Here is a 19,370-nt window from a genome sequence, read left to right on the forward strand (position 1 = left end):
CCCCCCTCCTTTCTGTGTCAGCTTGACTCCTGTTAAGGCACGTTTGTGAGCCTTTCTTGAACAAGGCTGGTTCCCTGAAGGTTTCCATGGCAATAGTGTTTCTGGAATTGTCAGAGCCAATTTCAGCAGCCTGACCTTGGAGATGCCCTGTGCCTACCTCTGACCAGCATACTGGACATTGGGTCAGAGCTCAGTTCCTAAAAATGCTGCTGCCCTCTTGTGTAACCTTGAGCATCATGTGGTCATGAGTCTCTCCTAACAGCCTCTATTCAGGACTGTCCAGTGTCGGGTGGTTTCTCTTTAGAATTTCAGATGGTTTAGGGCCAAATGTTTTTCTTTATTATGATCCTAGTCAATTGAAATTGATCTCTGAATTATAATTTATTTGGTTACTTTATACTATTCAAAATTTGAATACAGAATTGCCATCAAATCATTTTGCTAGTGTGAAATTATTAATAGTCCTTGGAAAAATTAGATTAGGATATTCTTGGTTTGAATTTAGCAACCCAGTAGACTTGAGCAGGTACCTGTTGTGAGCTATAACTGTGCTGGGTTGGGTGTGCAAAGATAACTGAACCACAGCCTTGCCGTCACAGAGCTCCTAGTCTGGTAGAGCCGCGTAAACTGACCGAGGCCAGTTAGTATAGATGATCCTAAATCAGAGAGGGGAGCCCGCAGCACTGAGGGAGCCCGAGTTCCACCCGGAGAGGTAGGGAAGGCACTGTGCAGAGTGGACCCGCAGCTAAGCCTTGAAGTTGAGAAAGACCGCCAGACAGATGGGAGGGGGAAGGGCATTGCCCACAAAGAGGGCGTCTGCTCAGCTGCAGCTGTGCAACACAGCCTGGTACATGGGGGAGGAATTTCCATTGCTCAATGAGTGAAGGAGGGAGTGGGGAGATGGAGGTAGGTACTCAGGGCCTTGAATTCCATATGTTGCTACTCACTTTTTTCTTTCCCTGCCATTCTGGGTCTTCAGCATGTGTTTCAGAAGCTACCACACATTTTAACAATATGTATTGCTCAGTAATTCAACTCAAAACTCAAGCTTCCTTCCCTGGAACTTGTGGGTGGGGCATGTCTCTTCTCCCAGGCCAAACCCACACAGGAGACACTTGATGCTGGCAATCGTAGACACGCTTGGGTGCATTGAATGAGTGGTCACTCCCACGTTGATGACTCTTCCTTGTTTTCAGTGAAAGGCAAGCTCTAGAACCTGTCTGTATAACTCTCGGGGACCAGCAGACCTTGTGGGCCCTGGACATCCGAGGAAACCTGTGGTTCAGAACTGGCATCGTTTCCAAGAAGCCCCAAGGAGATGATGACCATTGGTGGCAAGTAGGTGTTCAGCTCCAGAGCTGTGTGCCAGGGTGTCTCCTTGAGTTGGGGTTTTTATAACCCCTCTCTTTTCCTTAGAGAGATTGAGGAGGTTGGATTAAATTAACAGTATTCACTTTTACTATTCGATGAGTTAGACTTTGCTGTGTTTGAGCACATTAGAAACATCAAGGACTTTTCGTCATAGGAGGTAACTTTAAAGCTCTCTTTCCTTAGATATGCAGGCTCTATTTATTTATTTTTTATTTTGGTGTTATTTGGAAATTTATCATTATGTGCTAAGTAAACCCAGTGACATCTGTTTGAGGATCTAGGTAATAATGATGTTTAATTCTGAACAAATGTGCTCAGAAAAGAAACTAGACAATAGGTTTGAAAAACTCAACCCACAATTAAAATTCATCCATCTCTGTTTGTTCCAAAGGCCTCTAAGTAAATGGTATTTCAACAAAGAAAGGAGGATTTTCCCACATACTCCCAGAAAAGGAAACGCTTTAAGAAATAAGAGGGTATGATCGAGCTAATTATTTGTGACTTGGTCCCAGTGTGGACTAGAACATGTTTTCAAAGGAGCATCTACTGCCCTCGTTGGCACTGTTGAGTGTGCGTGTTGCTCCCACAGTCCCCCTTTGTGGTGGCGAGGCTGTACGATGCTCGGCGGCTGTGGATGGACAGCATCTTCAGGATCATGGCTCCATTGGTTCAGGCCTCATTGTTGCCTCAGACGTGGCTTGTTGAAGGCAGGTCTTCCATTGGCTACTCTTAGGTCTCTCAGATGAGAATGTGGAAACTACGTTGTGTTTGCTCTTTGATAAATACATATGTGTGTACATATGTCTCTGATTTGATATGCCAGGTACTATTTGAAAGGTTATACTGATGATTTTAGAGTACCTCTGTTCTCGTAGCAATATTATATGGTTTTATACACATGTACACACTCTCATGTGTATATGTACTAAATTCTGTTTTTAAGTAGCCTAGAGAAAACTAGATACCATTTTGTCATAATATTCAGAACATTATCTTTAGAGAAATTTTTAAACTTCACAGAATCATCTTTGAGGTATTTGGAAGCAGAGTTATTTTAATTATTATAAGATTGATTTCTTTTTTTTTTTTCTCCCCAAAATCCCTCCAGTACATAGTTGTGTATTTTCAGTAGTGGGTCCTTCTAGTTGTGGCATGTGGGATGCTGCCTCAACATGGCTTGACGAGCGGTGCCATGTCCGCACCCAGGATCTGAACCGGTGAAACCCTGGGCCACTGAAGTGGACCACGTGAATTAACCACTCGGCCAAGGGGCCGGCCCCAAGATTGATTTCTTTGTAGTGCTAGAGCCAGTTATGTTTGGTTGCTAAACCTTTCTCTTGTTTTTTTAATTTGTGTCCTGCTTATCCACAGATTTTGGGTGCTAGGGCTGAGACTGTCTTAGGCTTTCTGTACGGCCTTAGTGTTGTACGCCCCCCCAAGGAAGGGCAGAGCTCCCTGAGCCTGCACACCGCAGCCCGCGCATGAGTCCCAGGAGCTCATTGCCCGGCGCTCTGTGGGCTCTATTGGAGCTGCCCAGCCAGGCTGTGGAGCACTCCCTGGGGCTGAGAGACGGGGCTCTGGGCTCTGCAGCAGGTCAGCAGGGTCCTGAGTAGGGAAGCTACCCGCTTACCCCACAGTTAGCGCAGCAGCTCACGGTCAGCGCAAGCGAGTCCTTTCACAGAGAACAGGCAGTGTTTCTACGTGTCATAAAGTACCGATTTTTACCATAATTTTCTTATTGTTTCCTATAAATTAAGCTGCCTATAATAAATGATGTCACTTTCACTCAACATTTCATTGTGCGTGGCCTGGGAATGTGGCCTGCAGGGAGCTGTCCTAAGGAGTATGGCGGTGGCATTCTCCATAAGCAGACCCGAGAGAGCAGAAATATGCGTGAGAGTCATGCAGGATCAGATTCTGACCTATCTGAGAACTTCCTAACAACCGGAGCTGGCCAAGAAACGAGAGGCCTTCCTGGGAGGGAGGTGCCCTGGAGAAATGTATCTTTCAGGACGTTAGAGAAGCGGTCGTGCATCAAGCCAGGGCCCACTCTGCATGTCCAGGACAGTCCTGGGTTTGCTGTTGGCCTGGCATAATTATGAACAGTTCCAGTTTAGATCATAAATTACTTCATCGCCCTACTTATAATACCTTTTAAACCCATGTTATCATTCTAAATACTGACACTGTTGTCCATTGGAAATACCTAAATTTAAAAACAAGAGTATCCTTTCTCACTGATTAGAATAAAAGTGTTCTGGGGTGCGAGGGGGTAATATTTGATCACAAAAATAATACCTGCTTCTGTAACAGATCCGTGTCATATAAAAGTGTATAAAATGAAAGGTGAACATTTTCTTCCATCCTCCAAGTCCAATCCCCAGAAATAATTATAGTTGGCAGTTTGGTAGTGATGTCCTGCTCGACTCTTTTTTGGTCCTTCTGCAAATGCACATGTGCATGTGTGTTTGGGTGTTTGATGAACATGGGCCAGAACTTTACCTCTCAGGCAGTGACCATACAGAAGGCACTTGTAACTGCACTGAGAGCAGGGTATCTGCCCGTCTCCCCCTCCAGGTGAGCATCACAGACTATGTGGTGTTCGACCAGTGCAGCTTATTCCAGACCATCATCCACGCCACGCATTCAGTGGCCACAGCAGCTCAAGTCCCTGTCGAAAAGGTGGCAGATAAACTGCGCATGGCATTTTGGTCTCAGCAGCTTCAGTGCCAGCCGAGCCTTCTAGGGGTCAACAACAGTGGCATCTGGATATCCTCAGGCAAGAATGAATTCCATGTCGCTAAAGGAAGTCTCATCGGTGGGTGTATTACTTTATTTTCACATTGGCTTGATAGGCAGCTTCACTTTAAAGCCAGCATTTAGAGACAAGCTTTAAGATCTCAACTTGAGAAGATAATTCGGTGCCAGTGGTATGAAGTGTTTTAATGGAGGCGTTCTTTATGCTTTGTATCAGCTTCTTTTTTTTTAATCTGTCATTCCCACAACTTGGATACCACTGTCTGGATGGTGTGTGATCAGTGTCCACTGGGAGCTCATTTTCATGTCAATTATTTCACATTAAATGAAAAAACCCACCCAAACCTAAGAGCCTAGTAGGAGAGAATAGTCCATTTCCTAGCGGGAAACTTACTGCACTGTTGAAAATGCCACGCTCTGGCCAGAGCTGTACCTGTAGGTTTAAATCCACATGTACCAGCTGGGTCTTCATTTCTGTGAGTGAACTCCTGCTTGGTGAATTTTCTCCAGCTTACCTCCTCCTGTGTGGCCTCCCCCTGACCCTGGGGAAGATCATGGCTTTGCTTCTCGGTGTTCAGAGAGAAACCAGTGGTTAGCTCTCGCAGTGCTGGCTTGGACCTCCTAATTTAAAGACATTCTAGAATTAGCTGTAAGAGGTTTTGAAGACGAGTTGTAGTCTAGAACTGAAGCTCTAAAGTTTTTTTCATCGTCTTCTTTGTTTAACACACTTTTCCTGTTTATTCTTTCTAGGCACTTACTGGAATAATGTTGTTCCCCGTGGGACAGCTTCTGCAACAAAATGGGCCTTTGTGTTGGCTTCCACTGCTCCCACAAAGGAAGGTTGGTTGAGAAATGCAGTGCAGAGGTTGGCAGTTCGACTGTGGCCTAGTTGGCAGGGGAGTGTGGCTCTGTAGACCTCAGAGACGAAATGTGGTGTCACAGGCGAGTAGTCCATGTTGGCTGAGCTGAGGGCCCTGAAGCTGGGCCCCAGAAAGAAGGGGCTACCGTCATGAAGCTGAGTGAGTCTAAAGGCAAAGTGTCCTTCTGAAGGAGGGGAACATACTGTGGCCAGCGGCCAGTGACTTCCAGCAACATGTCACGGGGCTGTTGCGCAATGGCCAGTAGGCTCTAGGCTTCTTTGGGTGCCTTTCCATTTCCCCTCGTGGATTCTGCTGTCACTTCCTGGCAGCCTCGTTCCGTCTGGCTAGCAGCCTCTGCCTGGCCGAGTCCCGCTGCCTGTTAGGGCAGACCTTCCCCGCAGGGGCGGCCTCCTCCAGACTCCAGTCAGAACGACAGCCCTTCCCAGAGCACAGGGTGTGGAGCCGGGAGAGGCGGTGCAGCTGCCAGTGACTGGGAGCCTGGGCAGTTAGGCGCCCCTCTGGGAAGCAGCCGAAGCCTCCTCCCAGGATGGCAGAGGGTCAGATGAGAGGACACTGTGAAGCTGATGGTTCGGATAAAGCAGTTGGTTAGTTCAAGCCGTTAGTCCCACTAGGATATGGATTACTTGGTCGGTACAATAAAACGCTTTCTCCCCAGACTGCTCCGAATACAATTCTGAAATCAGTAAGCTCTGACAACTGTAGGTTTTTTACTGAGTTTGGCACAAATTCATTTGGCAGCAAAACCTGGCCTGAACTGCTGAGGCTACTTACAGTCTCTGTTTATCCTGTCGATTGTGGCTATGCACACATTTCGTTGCAGGAACGTTATTGCACTTCACTGGGGGTGCTGCCTGGCTCCCCGGGGCATCACTTAAATGTGGCATACCCGTTACTTTAGGTTTTCAAAATCCAAAAAATTTTGAACTCTAAAATGTATTGGGCCACAAGTTTTAGATAATACTTTAGATAATATATTGTGACCGAAGTTTTAATTTCCCTGAGGGTTATTTGCATTTTAAACTGAATCTATTCAAGCTGAAGGACTAAAAATGGTCGAGGGAGTGAAAAGATCTAATTTTGAGGTGAGGAGGGGAAGAAGTGGCTTTCCAGCTTTCCACGCCTTCTCCAGTGCCTCCCCACCCTGCCAGCCCACCCCTCACCCCATCACCAGAAGGACAGGGGAAGTGCCTTGCTGCCATGCTTCTGAGGATCTGCTGACCTTGCTCCCTCCAGGGCGCTGATTAAACACACCGAGTTAAAGACTCCACAGCCCATTACAAGATGTCCAGACTCAGAGCTGCTAAGCCAACGCTGTAGCCTTCATAAAATGTCATGAGCCCTACTTTCTTTGATTTCTTTAACATATCTTTGGCTTATTTCTTATTCACTGGCTGGTCACAGTGTTTCCCTCTGACTTCTGACTCCCAGCACACTGAGAGCCCCTGCTGTGCGGCAGTGAGAAAGGAGTGTGGGAGCAGGAGCCGTCAGGTGCCGGCAGCCCGAAGGCAAAGGCTGCCTTGTGCGTTTTGTCAGTGGCAAACGTGAACCTTTTCCACAGGAAGCTCCTTGTGGCTGTGCCAGAGCAGCAAGGACCTGTGCAGCGTGAGCGCCCAGAATGCTCAGTCGCGCCCCTCCACAGTGCAGCTGCCTCCCGACGCCGAGATGAGGGCATACGCCGCCTGCCAGGACGCTCTGTGGGCCCTGGACAGCCTTGGCCAGGTGTTCATCAGGACGCTTTCCAAGAGCTGCCCCGCAGGCATGCACTGGACCAGGCTGGACCTCTCTCAGCTAGGTACGGCCTCCTCGGGAGTGTGCTCGCTGGCGCCAGGGCTCTGCCTTACCGCCGCATCAGAATGTGACGTCTGACGCAAGTTCCTGGGGCCCGTGCTTAACTTGGGTGCATTTTTCTATGACGTTTTGTAAGTTGCTGGATTTCAGGAGATTGATTAGCTGCTCCTACAGAGTAAATGGCCCTGTTAATTTTGTAAGGAGCTTTACTCCCCGCCCCTTACAGTTGGTGAGGTTTTCAGAACCCAGGAGGAGCATGCAGTCAGAGAAAGTTGCCACTAAAAACTGTTCGAAATAATACTGTTGATGCAGCTGCTTCCGCCGGTCTACCTGGATATGGCACATTGCTTTGTGCCCTTTAAATCCGGAAGAATGAGAGCGCCCCACTCCAGGACCAGCAGCACATTTACCTGTCACCCCACAGCTAGAGTGCCCCACACAGAGGAGCTGCTTAGGGGCTGGCCCCATGGCCGAGCAGTTAAGTTCATGCACTCTGCTTTGGTGGCCCAGGGTTTCGCTAGTTACAATCCTGGGCGCGGACATGGCACCGCTCATCAAGCCTTGCTGAGGCGGCGTCCCCCATGGCTCAACCAGAGGCACTCACAACTAGAATATACAACTATGTATCAGGGGGCTTTCGGGAGAAGAAGAAGAAAAAGAAGATTGGCAGCAGATGTCAGCTCAGGTGCCAATCTTTAAAAAACAAATAGCTGCTCAACAGCAGGTGTCGATCGCTGACCAGACAGAGAGGATGTACATCTCCTAACTGCTGCTCTTCTCTGAATCTCCCGGGGGTGTTCCAGAGCAGGCGGGGGAGCGTGATGCCGTTTGTAAGTAATAGATTCGTATTCCAAGAAATAAGATAATAGAATGAGCCCACAGCATTGGGTTATTCTCCGGGCAAATTTTTTGTTTTGTTTTGAGGGAGATAAGACCAGAGCTAACATCCACCACCAATCCTCCTCTTTTTGCTGAGGAAGACTGGCCCTGAGCTAACATCCGTGCCCATCTTCCTGTACTTTATATGTGGGATGCCTTCCACAGCATGGCTTGACAAGCAGTGCATAGGTCTGCACCCGCGATCCGAACCAGTGAACCCTGGGCTGCCGAAGCAGAACATGCGAACTTACCCGCTGCACCAACCTGCTGGCCCCTCCTGGCAAATTCTTGATCAACCAGCAGCTTAGATGTAGCTTGTCTGAAGGTGGAAGCTTGTCTGAAGGCAGAAGCTGCACCGGGTGCCTCCAGAGGGTCCATGTGAGCCTTAGGAATACTTCCCTGCTGTACGGTTTCCCACTTTGGTAAACTGACAGCCAGTATTTTGTTTGTTAGGTGGTAGAACTGAGCTGTGGAAGCATTTAATGTTTGAGAGTACATGTACTCATTTCAACCACGTGTACTCGTTTAAGAAAAAAAAAGGAGGAGAAAGAAAGCAAGAAAAAAGAGAGGGAGGGCTCGTTGTCTGCCTCCCTCCCCAGCAGCCTTTGGCAGCACTTCCAGCTGACGGGGGCCTCTCACCATCCCACACAGCTGGTCTCAGCCCGTGTGGCTCCTACCAGCTGCTGTGTAGAGATACTGTCGTTCGTTTGTCCAACAAGGCCCCAAACATATCCAGCTTCACTTAAGACCCGGTCAGTTCTCAACTAAAGAAGCAAGCTCTGTTTTCCAGGGTCATTTTGATTCTTTATGCTTTTGACCTTGCACCCCTGTCTTTTTTTTTTTAAGGAAGAGTAGCCCTGAGCTAACATCTGCTGCCAGTCCTCTTTTTTGCTGAGGAAAACTGGCCCTGAGCTAACATCTTTGCCCATCTTCCTCCACTTTATATGTTGGACGCCTACTACAGCATGGCTTGCCAAGCAGTGCCATGTCCACACCCGGGATCTGAACTGGCGAACCCCGGGCTGCCAAAGCAGAGCGTGCGCACTTAACTGCTGCGCCACTGGGTCAGCCCCATCACACCCTGTCTTTTGAACCTAATCCCAGCACGAGAGCTGGTCATCTTCCAGCTTTTGAGAGCATTTGCCAGCCACCATTACTGACAGTGACTGACCAGACAAGGCTGTGGCTGGTAGTGGCCCTGAATGCTGGTGCTGGGTGACCCTTCTGCCTGTCCTGGGAAGCCTTTGATTTATTCCGAGATCCTACTGGCCTCAGCTTTTCTCCAACAGCCCCCAGCCACACCAGCATGGGAGATGTAGCTAGTTCCTTCCTGAGGTAAAAAGGCCAGGGCATGGTTTGTGTCCTGTCCACTACTGAATCTTGAGAACTATGGGAGGCCGTGCTCATTTGCTGATCTGGGGCCGAAGCAGAGCTGTTTCCCTAGCACCACGCCCTCCCAGTCCCTCAGAGGAGGCCATCGCACTGCGGTGGGTGCAGAGCAAATGCGTGTTGTGCCAGGCTCCACACTGCTGGAACCAGCTCTGCCCAGGGCCTCCAGGCTCCAGCCCACAGCTCATGCCTCCCTTCTAGTTCAGTCTAGTCCTGGCACTGGCTAGCTGGCTAGTGTTGGAGGTCTCCGTGATGCCCATTTGGCCTTTGCTGAGGTGGTGGCCATTCTTTCCAGGGGAGGATCTCAGCTTTGGTGGAATTGAGTGAGCTGGGCCCTGAGCAGGCTGTAGCACCCTGGGTGAGTGTTGTGTTACCTTTAAACCTCAATTTATCACCTTTCTAATGGGGACAGCAGTCCCCACCCCAGAGAGATGATGCAAGTAAGCATCCTGTATACATGTAAACTGTCTCGGGCAGGTGTGGCATCCTAAAAGCATGGCTCATGCTGCTTGGGGTCACTCTCAAGCCATCACTAGCTCGACTCCTCAGGCTGGTGGGGCAGTGCTCACTTGGGTTTAACGATGTGCACAGTGTGGGGTCGTTACAGGAAGCACTGCCTTTCTTAGTCTTTATCCTGCTCTGAGCTCTAGATTTTGTTTATTTATTTGGGTTGCTGGCTGATAGAGAAATAATGGATAGAGACTCCTTTTGCCATTTTTTGAACATCCTGGGAGAATGCAGCAAGTCCAGAGCTGGTAGGTTTTGTGTTAGGGCAGGGGAAGTGGGCATGGTGCAGTGAGGGGGGTGCTGGCCTTCTGCTGTGCCAGGGTGAGGGACAGCGAAAGGCAGGCCAGGGCCACCAGATGTTCTGTCATTGGGCTTTCTCCAACTATGGTCTGTGTGGCCTGTGGGACGAACAGGTGAATCAAAGGATTTTTTAAGTTATTGTTTAAATTAGGGGATGCAGATTTTGAGTTCAGGTGTGTGCTCCCTGCCCAGAAACCCCACGTGTGAGTGTCCATGGCAGGCTGTCTCAGGCTGCGTGCCCTGGATAGCAGTGAATAGAAAGTGTGGTGCTCTAGGTGGCGTTAATGCTGCCCTACATTGCTTACCTGGGTTAACGGGGATCCTTCACTCTTCATTTAAAGTTGGCCATGGCGGGCACTCACAGCAAGGAAAGGAAGCACAGCCTGTCAGGACTGTGACTCTGCGTGTAAGGATTTTGTTCAATTTCAAACTTCTCTTTCCCAAAAGTACTCTTTTTCCTGACTTCATTCCTCTGCTCCTGCTGACTTCTGCTGGGAAGGGCAGAATCCTCTCTGGCTGTTTGTGCTTCTCTGCTGGCCAGTGGGGTTGGTGCTGTCTCTTCCGTCTAACCCAGAAGGCCTCCTTGGCTGTCTTACCTCTGCTTCCTGCCACTGCCAGAGTTAGGTCTCCCATGCACCTGCGCTACTGCCCACGGCGCCAGCTGTGCCTCCCCGCCCCATGGGCTCCTGAGCTGTCTTCCTACAACACAGCTTCAGCGGCGTGCCCTCAGTGTTAAATGGCTCCATGTTGCCCCTAGAATCTAGTTCCAGCCTTCAGGGTGGCACAGGGCCCTCACAGCTTGACCCGGCCTGCCTTTCACGGGCCTCCTGCAGTGGGGGCTCAGCCACCACCCATTGCCCTTCCCCAGTATGCCCACCCCTTCCATGCCTGGTGTTCACTTCTCTTGCCATGGCCTGGAGTGTCCTCCCTTCTTTTCCCTTCAGCTCTTCTTCCTTCAGACCTCAGCTGAGAGTGTCCCATCCCCTCAGCTCTCTTCAGTCAGTATCTCCATCAGGACACTTTTCCCACTGTGTTCCCTGAGCATCTGCTCTTGCTCTGTCCCAACAGTCATTTCAGCCTGACTCATGAGGCATTTACACACGGAGGGTAAGGGGACTTTGCGGACAGGGACCACATGCTTGACCATGTCCATGCTCAGCAGGAAATTAAACTGTCAGGGAAGGTTGTTATTATTTGAAACCCCATTTCTAGGTAATTCTGAGATAGCAGTTTTCATTCCTTGTTCCTGATAATCACAAATAAAACTGCCTAACGTGGAGGCAGAAGATGTCATCGCACATAGTTGATTCGCCCAGCTCCCAGTTGCCATCAGCGTGCCCAGGACGTGAGGCAGGAGGTGTTGGCTTTATAAAAGCTGTTCAGAGATGGGGTTTACCTGAGTTCTTCTCTTCAGCCCTAGCCTTTTCTTTACGAGTGTTCCGACGCTGAAAGCATAGAAAGTGGAAGCCCTTCTTCCCAGTGCTGACGACGTGATCTGGGCTACCTCGTGCCAGCATTGACCTTGGGCAGCACCAGGTCATTGTAAAGTCTGGAATGTCACCAGTTTTTCTCACATTGCAAGCAGAAATTTCAATTTCAAAGATGACTTTTGCAAAGTATCAAGTCATGCACATGATTTCTACTTTTAATTTATTCTTTAAGATGTAGCGTCCCTCTCTTTTCTGCCCCATACAAATTGCCAAATCATTTGCTGCTCTGAGATTAAATTGAGAGAGTTCTTTAATTAAATGTCTGGCTACTGAACCCAGTTATAGAGACAGTATGGAATTTTGTGATTTATTACAATCCTAGTTTTTGGAAGAAAATTTGCATCATTTAGCAGATATTTAAGATGCTCGTAACATTTTATTTCCCAGTACACATAGAAATGCATATGTCAGGCACTGGAATATTTAGCAAACTAATGCAATTTGTAATATTATTCGTCAGGTCACAGCATTTAATGAAGAAATATTCAGCGTCAGTTCATGCCTTCAGGTAACAAATAGGGTTGTATTATGCAGTAATTTATGCAGAAGTGTTTTTTAAATAGTAAAACGCCAAATAAATGTGACTTTTTGTTTTAAAATGTATGTTTTAAAAGTAATCCTAAAGGGAAAATGTCTGTTCTGTGGAATAAAGTAAAACGTTTTTTTAGATGGGAGGGAAAAGCAAAGTGGGGAGAGGCCGGAGAATTGCACTGTCTGTGTCAGTCATCCTGGTGACGCTGCCATAACAGGCCCCAGATGTCAGCGACTTAAGGCCATGAGTGTTGCTTTCTTGCTCCCACCAAGTTGGTCTCCACCTGTTAGTCTTTCAGGGTCGTTGTCCCCTGGGTGGCAGCTTACTGATCCTGCTTCAGTGCTCTGTGACTCCACTGTCTTGGTCACTGCAGCCGGGGACAGCTGAAAGGTCCCCTGCCAGCTCTTTTTTGCTTCAGTTCAGAAGTGACAGATCGCTTTTGCTCCCAGCCCACTGTGCAGCACTGGTGACGAGGCCCCCCCAACTCTGAGGGACTGGGAGGAGCTGTGGACTGTTTAGGGAGGGCAGTTGTCTCTGCCACCTGTCTTGACTGTCATCTCTGTGGAGCAGACTCATAAAGCTGCGTTCAGGCGGCCTGGGAGACCCTTCTGCGAGGTAGGAAGCTGCGCAAAAGCCCTCGGTTAAATGTTTTCATTTGGACCTGTCTCTTCAGTTCAGAATAAGGTTGTTTATACACTAAAGTATATAGTCTAGCCGCCTTTTATATTTGTTCTAATAGAATGTTCTCCTTGTAATGTGAACTCCATGTTCTATTGGCAGTGTTGTTAATTCACTGCTAACTGTGAGATGCTGGCCCAGTGCGTTTTTGTCACCATGTGACTCTTCTCATGATCGGCTACTGCCTGTAGTTCCTATTAAGGCACGTTGAAGACTCCAACATAAAATTAATTTTCAATTAATATTTTAAAATTAGCATCTGTTTCTCAGCTGTTTCTGGAATTTACTGTTGAAGGTACTTTATTTTGATTGGTATAAATCTTTTAATATGTAGTGTTAGAGCCCTACAGAGTCTGTTTGAACTCTCTGGTAAGACATTCTATAAAAGATTAAGGAAGGAGAAAATACAGTTAGTTTCAGTGTAAGAGGAATCAACCTCTTTAAGAAATGCACAAAGGAATACGGAGAGTTTTTTGTGTAGTGGTGAGTTAATGCGTTTAACTTGGTGTCACACTAAAGGCGCATGACTAGATAGCCACCCAGCAGGATCTGTGTCTGTGTGTTTTGGTGCAGACACATGAGCTGTCATCTGATGCCAGTGACAACTGTGTGAGGTGGCCAAGAGCAGCACCACCAGTGAATGTAGCTGCATCCCCTTTTTCCCTGCTTTAAAGTCAAAATGACCCATCCTCTTACTTAGTCATCAGAAGACAAACCATTCAACTAGAAAAATGGGCAAAAGGAACAGACACTTTACCAAAGAGGATATAGAAATGCCCCGTAAGCACATTAAAAGAGTCTCGACATCAATAGTTATCTGGAAAATGCAAATTGAAATCATGACAAGATACCACGTCACACCCACTAGAATGGTCGACATGAAAAAGGTGCCGGAACTGAATGCTGGGCAGGGTGTGGGCAACCAGCATACACTCCTGGTGGGCGTGTAAAATGGAAAAGGGGTAAACTAGCAGTTTCTTGCAAAGTTAAACGAACATCTACCCTGTAGCCCCGCAGTTCCACGCCTAGGCATTAGTCAAGAAAAACAAGACACGTTCACAAAAGGGTCTTCTATGAGAGTGTTGCAGCAGCTTTACTCTAGTAGCACAAAGTGGAAGTGGCCCACATGTCCCTCAACAGGTGAATGGATAAACTAACTGTGGCGTTTGCATGCCTTGTATTGATCCTCAGCGATGAAAAGAAGAGGCACTCTGATGAATCTCACGTATGTTACACTGAAGAAGCCAGAGCCCAGGGAGTGCGTACCTGTGATTCTGTTTCTGCGGAAGTCTAGACCACACTGAACTGTCTACGGTGATAGAAATCAGAAGAGTGCTTGCCTTGGGGCAGAGGGGAGTGACCGGAAAGGGGCCTGAGGGGACTTTCTTGGGTGATGAAAATGTTCCATAACTCAATAGGAGGTGGGTTACCCGGGTATATTCCTTTGTCAAAACTGATTAACTAATCATGTAAGATCTGTGTGCTGACTGGCGTTCAGAGGTCAGAGGTAGCTGATGTGGAGGAGTCAGGCTGGCCTGGGTGCAAGCCTTAGTCCACCCTTTGCCTCCTGGCTTAACCACGTTCTCACCGTGGGATCTTGGGCAAGTCTCTTCATGCCTGAGTCCTGATGGCCTCATGTGTGAATGGGGATAATAATAACAAGCCTCATTGTTGTGAGGTTTGAAATGAGGATTTAAAAGACTTAGTTGAGAGCCTGTACTGCAGCAGCTGTTCAGTAACCATTGGCTGTTGCTCTTTTTGCCAGATAGACTAATAGTCAAATGTAATTTCTCTTTAAAGGCTCCTCCCGTTTCCTTTCCTCTTAAAATCGGTTTAATCAACAAGGAGAAATGCAAAAAGAACAATGAAGATTCTGGGAGACTTAGTTTGTTAATCTTAATTCTAATTAAGATCAAGTTACCTGTAAAGATAAGTTCCCTCTCCCTAAATCCAGAATTTGCTGGTAATAGTCATGTATCTGATGAAGCTAATGATGGGACCACGTTGAGGTTTGATCCTCGTGCTTGGTGACTCAGGGCCAGCGCTGACGCGTCTTGACCCATGGCATAGAAGGGCTGTGGCGTGGCGCCTCGCAGGCGGCAGGGCAGCCTGAGGCCTGAGCGACTCTCCTGTGCTGTGTTGTCCTTAAGCAGCAGAGTTCAACTGCATGTGCAGCCTCATCTCTTCCTTTGAAGTATAAAATCAAAGTTCATAGATTAAATAAAGACTAGTCATTTTACAAAAGTAATTAGTGTGCGGACTTTATTTGTCTACAGGAGCTATAAAACTGACAAGCTTGGCGTGTGGAAATCAGCACGTTTGGGCCTGCGATTCCAGGGGTGGAGTTTACTTCCGCGTAGGCACCCAGCCTCTGAATCCCAGTCTGATGCTTCCAGCCTGGATAATGATTGAGCCACCTGTGCAGGTAAGCAAAAATTGACTGATACCAACTTGCTCCTCAGCAAGACGAAGCTCTCGGGATGCTGTTGATGGGAAAAGGACCACGCCTGCTTATGTAGGCCTCCTGGCAAGTGGGGGCAGAGGTGTGTGCCCAGGGAACAGGGCGTGCCCCCATATCAACACATACTCATTCATTGGCATCCTAATTGTGGAATTTGGTATTTATGGGGTTTAGAGCTGAACAGTTGTTAAAGACTATCTGAGCCAAGATGAAGTTTTTTCTTTTCTCAAAATAAAAATATTTTGTTTCTAACTTTTTACAAAATAAGCATTATTAAAAGAAAAAAAAATCAAACCATACCCAGAAGTGTAGAAAAGAAAGTAAAAGTTACTCAAAATCTTGTGGTGGAGATAATCTGTTATCAGTGTTTCGTGAGTGCCTTTTCTTGTTTGTTGAAGAAATTCTCTTTCCCATCTGCCCCACCCCTCCCCTGCGCCCACCGTATTTCAGCCTACAGTGTATTCCGAGTGTTCTTCTTTTTCTCTTGACTGTTCCACCACTCAAGTCAAAAGCAGAAGTCTGAGTCTGGTGCACTGTGTAGTTACTCTGAAGTATCTAATGGGCCTGGTTGCTATGCTAAGTATATTTCTGTTAAAATTTATAATTCAGGGCCTGTGATTCAGTAAGTGTTATTTGCTCTAATTCCTGCTAGTCCCCATTTTGTGACTTTGTTGGAAAAAACATGAAGTTGCCACATGCAGAGGCAGCGGCAGGGCAGGAGTGGATAGGATCGTCCTTGAAGAAAAAATGCTTACATGGAGACAGGAAGGAAACTAAGGGTTGGGTACATGCCTGTGTTCATGACTGTCTACATTTTGGGTATCGTGACCCCCAAGGGATGGGGCGGCAGAGGTGAAGGGGCAAGGTGCAGGGCTGGTCATGAAGACCCCCAGTCCTGCCCATCAGACATGGGGCATGTGCTGGGAGACCCTACAGTCGAACAGGAGTCAGATCCAGGGTTCTTTCGGGCCCCTGGTTAGTGGTCATGGCCCTAGGGAGGCTCCGTATGGCTCTTCCTCCGTTACAGGTTTTGGGGAGAGTGAGTAGAACGGTGTCTGTGACGACACTTTGGAATTAGAAAGCACTGTGCAAACATGAGGTCACGTGTAATGAGTGATAACGCATGCTCGCTTTTCCTCTGCACATGGTGGTGGCTGACAGCAGCACAGTGGGAGCAGTCCACCCGGCAGACGGACTGTTTCGTCACTGCATCGCTGAGTGCTGCTGGTGCACAGTGACAGTGAGAGGCAAGCTGCCTTGCAGTTAGTTTCACTGCTGTTCCTAATTCTCTTCAGACCAGGCAGCTTCTTGTGGCCTGGCTGCTTTGGTGCATCGTTGTCAACACCGACTTTTTGTTTTTACTTCTAACGGCTTTATTTTGTTTCTTTCAAGAGTTCTAATTCACCCTTTCACAGTATACAGCTCGGTGGTTTTTAGTGTATTCACAAAGTTGTGCAGCAGTCATTACTCTCCAATTCTGGAACTTTTTCATGACCGCAGAAAGAAGCCTGTTCCCATTAGTAGCCACTCCCTTTTCTCCTGGACCCTCCACTCCCCTCAGCCCTTGGCAGCCACTAACCTACTTTCTGTTTCTATACATTTGCCTATTCGGGATTTGCCTGTTTCATATAAATGGAATCATACAATATGTGGCCTTTTTTGTCTGCCGTCTTTCACTTAGCATCATGTTTTCAAAGTTCGTCCAGGTTGTAGCTTGTATTAGCACTTCATTTCTTTGTGTGACTGTAATATTCCATTGTATGGCTAGACCGCATTTTGTTTGTCCATTCATCAGTTGGTGGACATTGGGGCTGTTCCTACCTTTTGGCTATGAATAATGCCTCTGTGAACCTTCGTGGACAAGTCTTTGTGTGGCCATGTGTTTTCGGTTCTATTGGGTATATAACTTTAAGTGGAGTTGCGAGATCTTATGATGATTGTATGTTTAACTTTTTAACCAACTGCCAAACTGTTCTCCACAGGGGCTGCATCGTTTTGCATTCCCACCAGCAATGTATAAGGCTTCCAGTTTCTCCACATCCTCACCCCAAAATTTTTCTTGACCAATTTTTTTATTCTAGCCATCCTAATAAGTGTAAAGTGGTATGGCATTGCAGGTTTTTTTTCTTACAGGGTAAAAAGTTTATTGAAACAGAGAAGATTACTTTATATTGTGTGGGTTACTGAAAGTTCCAATTTATACTAGAATAGTTCTATAAATAAAGGAAAGCTGATCTGATCAAGATTGGTACTTTTTGTTACAATTCAATTTTTTTGAATTGAGGTATAATTGACATATAACATTATATTAGTTTCAGGTGTACAGCATAATGATTTGATATTTGTATATGTTGCAAAATGATCACCACAATAAATCTAGTTAACATCTGTCATGATACGTAGTTACAAATTTTTTTCTTGTGATGAGAACTTTTAAGATCTACCTTCTTGACAACTTTCAAATATGCAATATAGTATTATTAATTATAGTCACCATGCTGTATATTACATCCTCATGTCATTGTGGTTTTTATTTGCATTTCCCTAATGACTAATGATGTTGAGCATCTTTTCATGTGCTTATTGGTCATTTGTATATCTTCTTTGGAGAACTGTATATTCGAATGCTTTGTTCGTTTTTGTTTTTTTTTTTGAGGAAGATTAGCCTTGAGCTAACTGCTGCCAATCCTCCTCTTTTTGCCGAGGAAGACTGGCCCTGTGCTAACATCCATGCCCATCTTCCTCTACTTTATATGTGGGACGCCTACCACAGCATGGATTAGCCAAGCGGTGCCATGTCCACACCCGGGATCCGAACCGGCGAACCCTGGGCCACCAAAGCGGAATGTGTGTACTTAACCACTGTGCCACTGGGCCGGCCCCTGTTCATTTTTTAATTGGGTTATTTGTCTTTGTATTGTTGAGTTATGAAGCTTCTTTATGTATTCTGGATACTAGACGCTTATCAGATATATGATTTACAAATATTTCTCCCATTCTCTGGGTTGTCTTTTCGCTTTCTTTATGGTGTCTTTTGATGCACAAAATTTTTTGTTTTGATGAAGTCTAGTTTATCTAAGTTTTTCTTTAGTTACTTGTGCTTTTGGTGTCCTATCTAAGAACCATTACCTAATCTAAAGTCAGTAAGATTTATACCTATGTTTTCTTCTAGAAGTTTTATAGTTTTAATTCTTACATTTAGGTGTTTGATTTATTTTGAGCTAATTTTTGTGTATGGTCTGAGGAAGGTGTCTAAATTCATTCTTTTATATATGTGGATGTCCAGTTATACCAGCTCCGTTTATTGGAAAGACTATTCTTTCTCCATTAAATTGTCTTTAACAGCCTTGTCAAAATCAATTGATCATGAGTGTAAGGATTTATTACTGGACTCTCAGCTCTGTTCCAGTGATCTGTGTGTCTATCATTAGGCCAGTTCTAGACGGTCCTGATTATGTAGCTTTGTTGTAAAGTTTGAAATCAGGAAATGGTTTTTCTTTTTCAAGATGTTTTTGGCTGCTCTGTCCCCTTCACATATTTATATGAATTTTAGGATCAATTTGTCAATTTCTACAAAAAATGTCAGCTGGGATTCTGATGGGAATTCTGTTGAATCTGTAGGTCACTAGGGGAAACGCTCCCATCTTAATAGTATTCAATCTTCCAGTTCTTCAACGTGGGATATCTTTGCATTGATTCAGATATTCTGTAATTTCTTTAAACAGTTTTATAGTTTTGAGAGTATATGTTTTATACTACTTTTGTTAAATTTATTCCTGCCTTTTATTCTTCTTGATGCTATTATAAATGGAATTGTTTTCTTAATTCTATTTTCAGATTGTTCATTGCTAGTGTAAGTTTTTGTATATTGATCTTGTATCTGGAAACCTTGCTAAACTGTTTATTAGTTCTAATAACTTTTTTTTGTAGATTCTGTAGGATTTATACAAGATCATATCATCTACAAATAGACGTAATTTTACTTCTTCCTTTCCTGTCTGGATGTCTTTTGTTTCGTTGTCTTGCCTAATTGCCCTGGCTTGTACCTCCTGTACAGTGTGGAATAGGAGCAGTGAGAGTGGCTGTCCTTGTCTCGTTCCTCACCTTAGGAGAAAGCATCCAGTCTTTCCCCATTCAATACTGCTGTTAGCTGTGGTGCCTTTTGTGGGTGCCCTTGTTCAGACTGAGAAAGTGCCCTTCTAGTCCGAGTTTGTTGAGTGTTTTTATCGTGAAAGGGTGTTGGCTTTTGTCGAGTGCTTTTTTTACTTCTATTGAGATGATCGTGTGGTTTTTTCCTTTCTTAATATGTATTATATTGATTGACTCGTATGGTGGAA

At 46.1% G+C, this 19,370-nt stretch overlaps 1 protein-coding gene across 16 annotated transcripts in view; it reads left to right on the forward strand.

Annotated features, from left to right (window-relative positions):
* TECPR2 (tectonin beta-propeller repeat containing 2) overlaps positions 1 to 19,370 on the forward strand; it is a 100,658-nt gene that overhangs the window by 52,558 nt on the left and 28,730 nt on the right. For 8 of the 16 annotated variants that reach the window (XR_002803697.2, XR_011431883.1, XR_011431884.1 and 5 more), the window contains exons 13-17: positions 1,197 to 1,338; positions 3,949 to 4,189; positions 4,879 to 4,968; positions 6,568 to 6,801; positions 14,849 to 14,997. Coding sequence is in view for 8 of the 16 variants with exons in the window: in XM_023628430.2 (XP_023484198.1) it covers positions 1,197 to 1,338; positions 3,949 to 4,189; positions 4,879 to 4,968; positions 6,568 to 6,801; positions 14,849 to 14,997 (856 nt within the window). In the remaining 8 variants the exon portion in view is untranslated. Of the gene's footprint in view, positions 1 to 1,196; positions 1,339 to 3,948; positions 4,190 to 4,878; positions 4,969 to 6,567; positions 6,802 to 13,763; positions 13,994 to 14,848; positions 14,998 to 19,370 lie in introns of all 16 variants that reach the window. The other 8 variants (XR_011431885.1, XR_011431886.1, XM_023628434.2 and 5 more) reach the window with 2 other exon arrangements.

Source organism: Equus caballus, chromosome 24, assembly GCF_041296265.1.
Source record: "Equus caballus isolate H_3958 breed thoroughbred chromosome 24, TB-T2T, whole genome shotgun sequence".
NCBI classification, from domain to species: domain Eukaryota; kingdom Metazoa; phylum Chordata; class Mammalia; order Perissodactyla; family Equidae; genus Equus; species Equus caballus.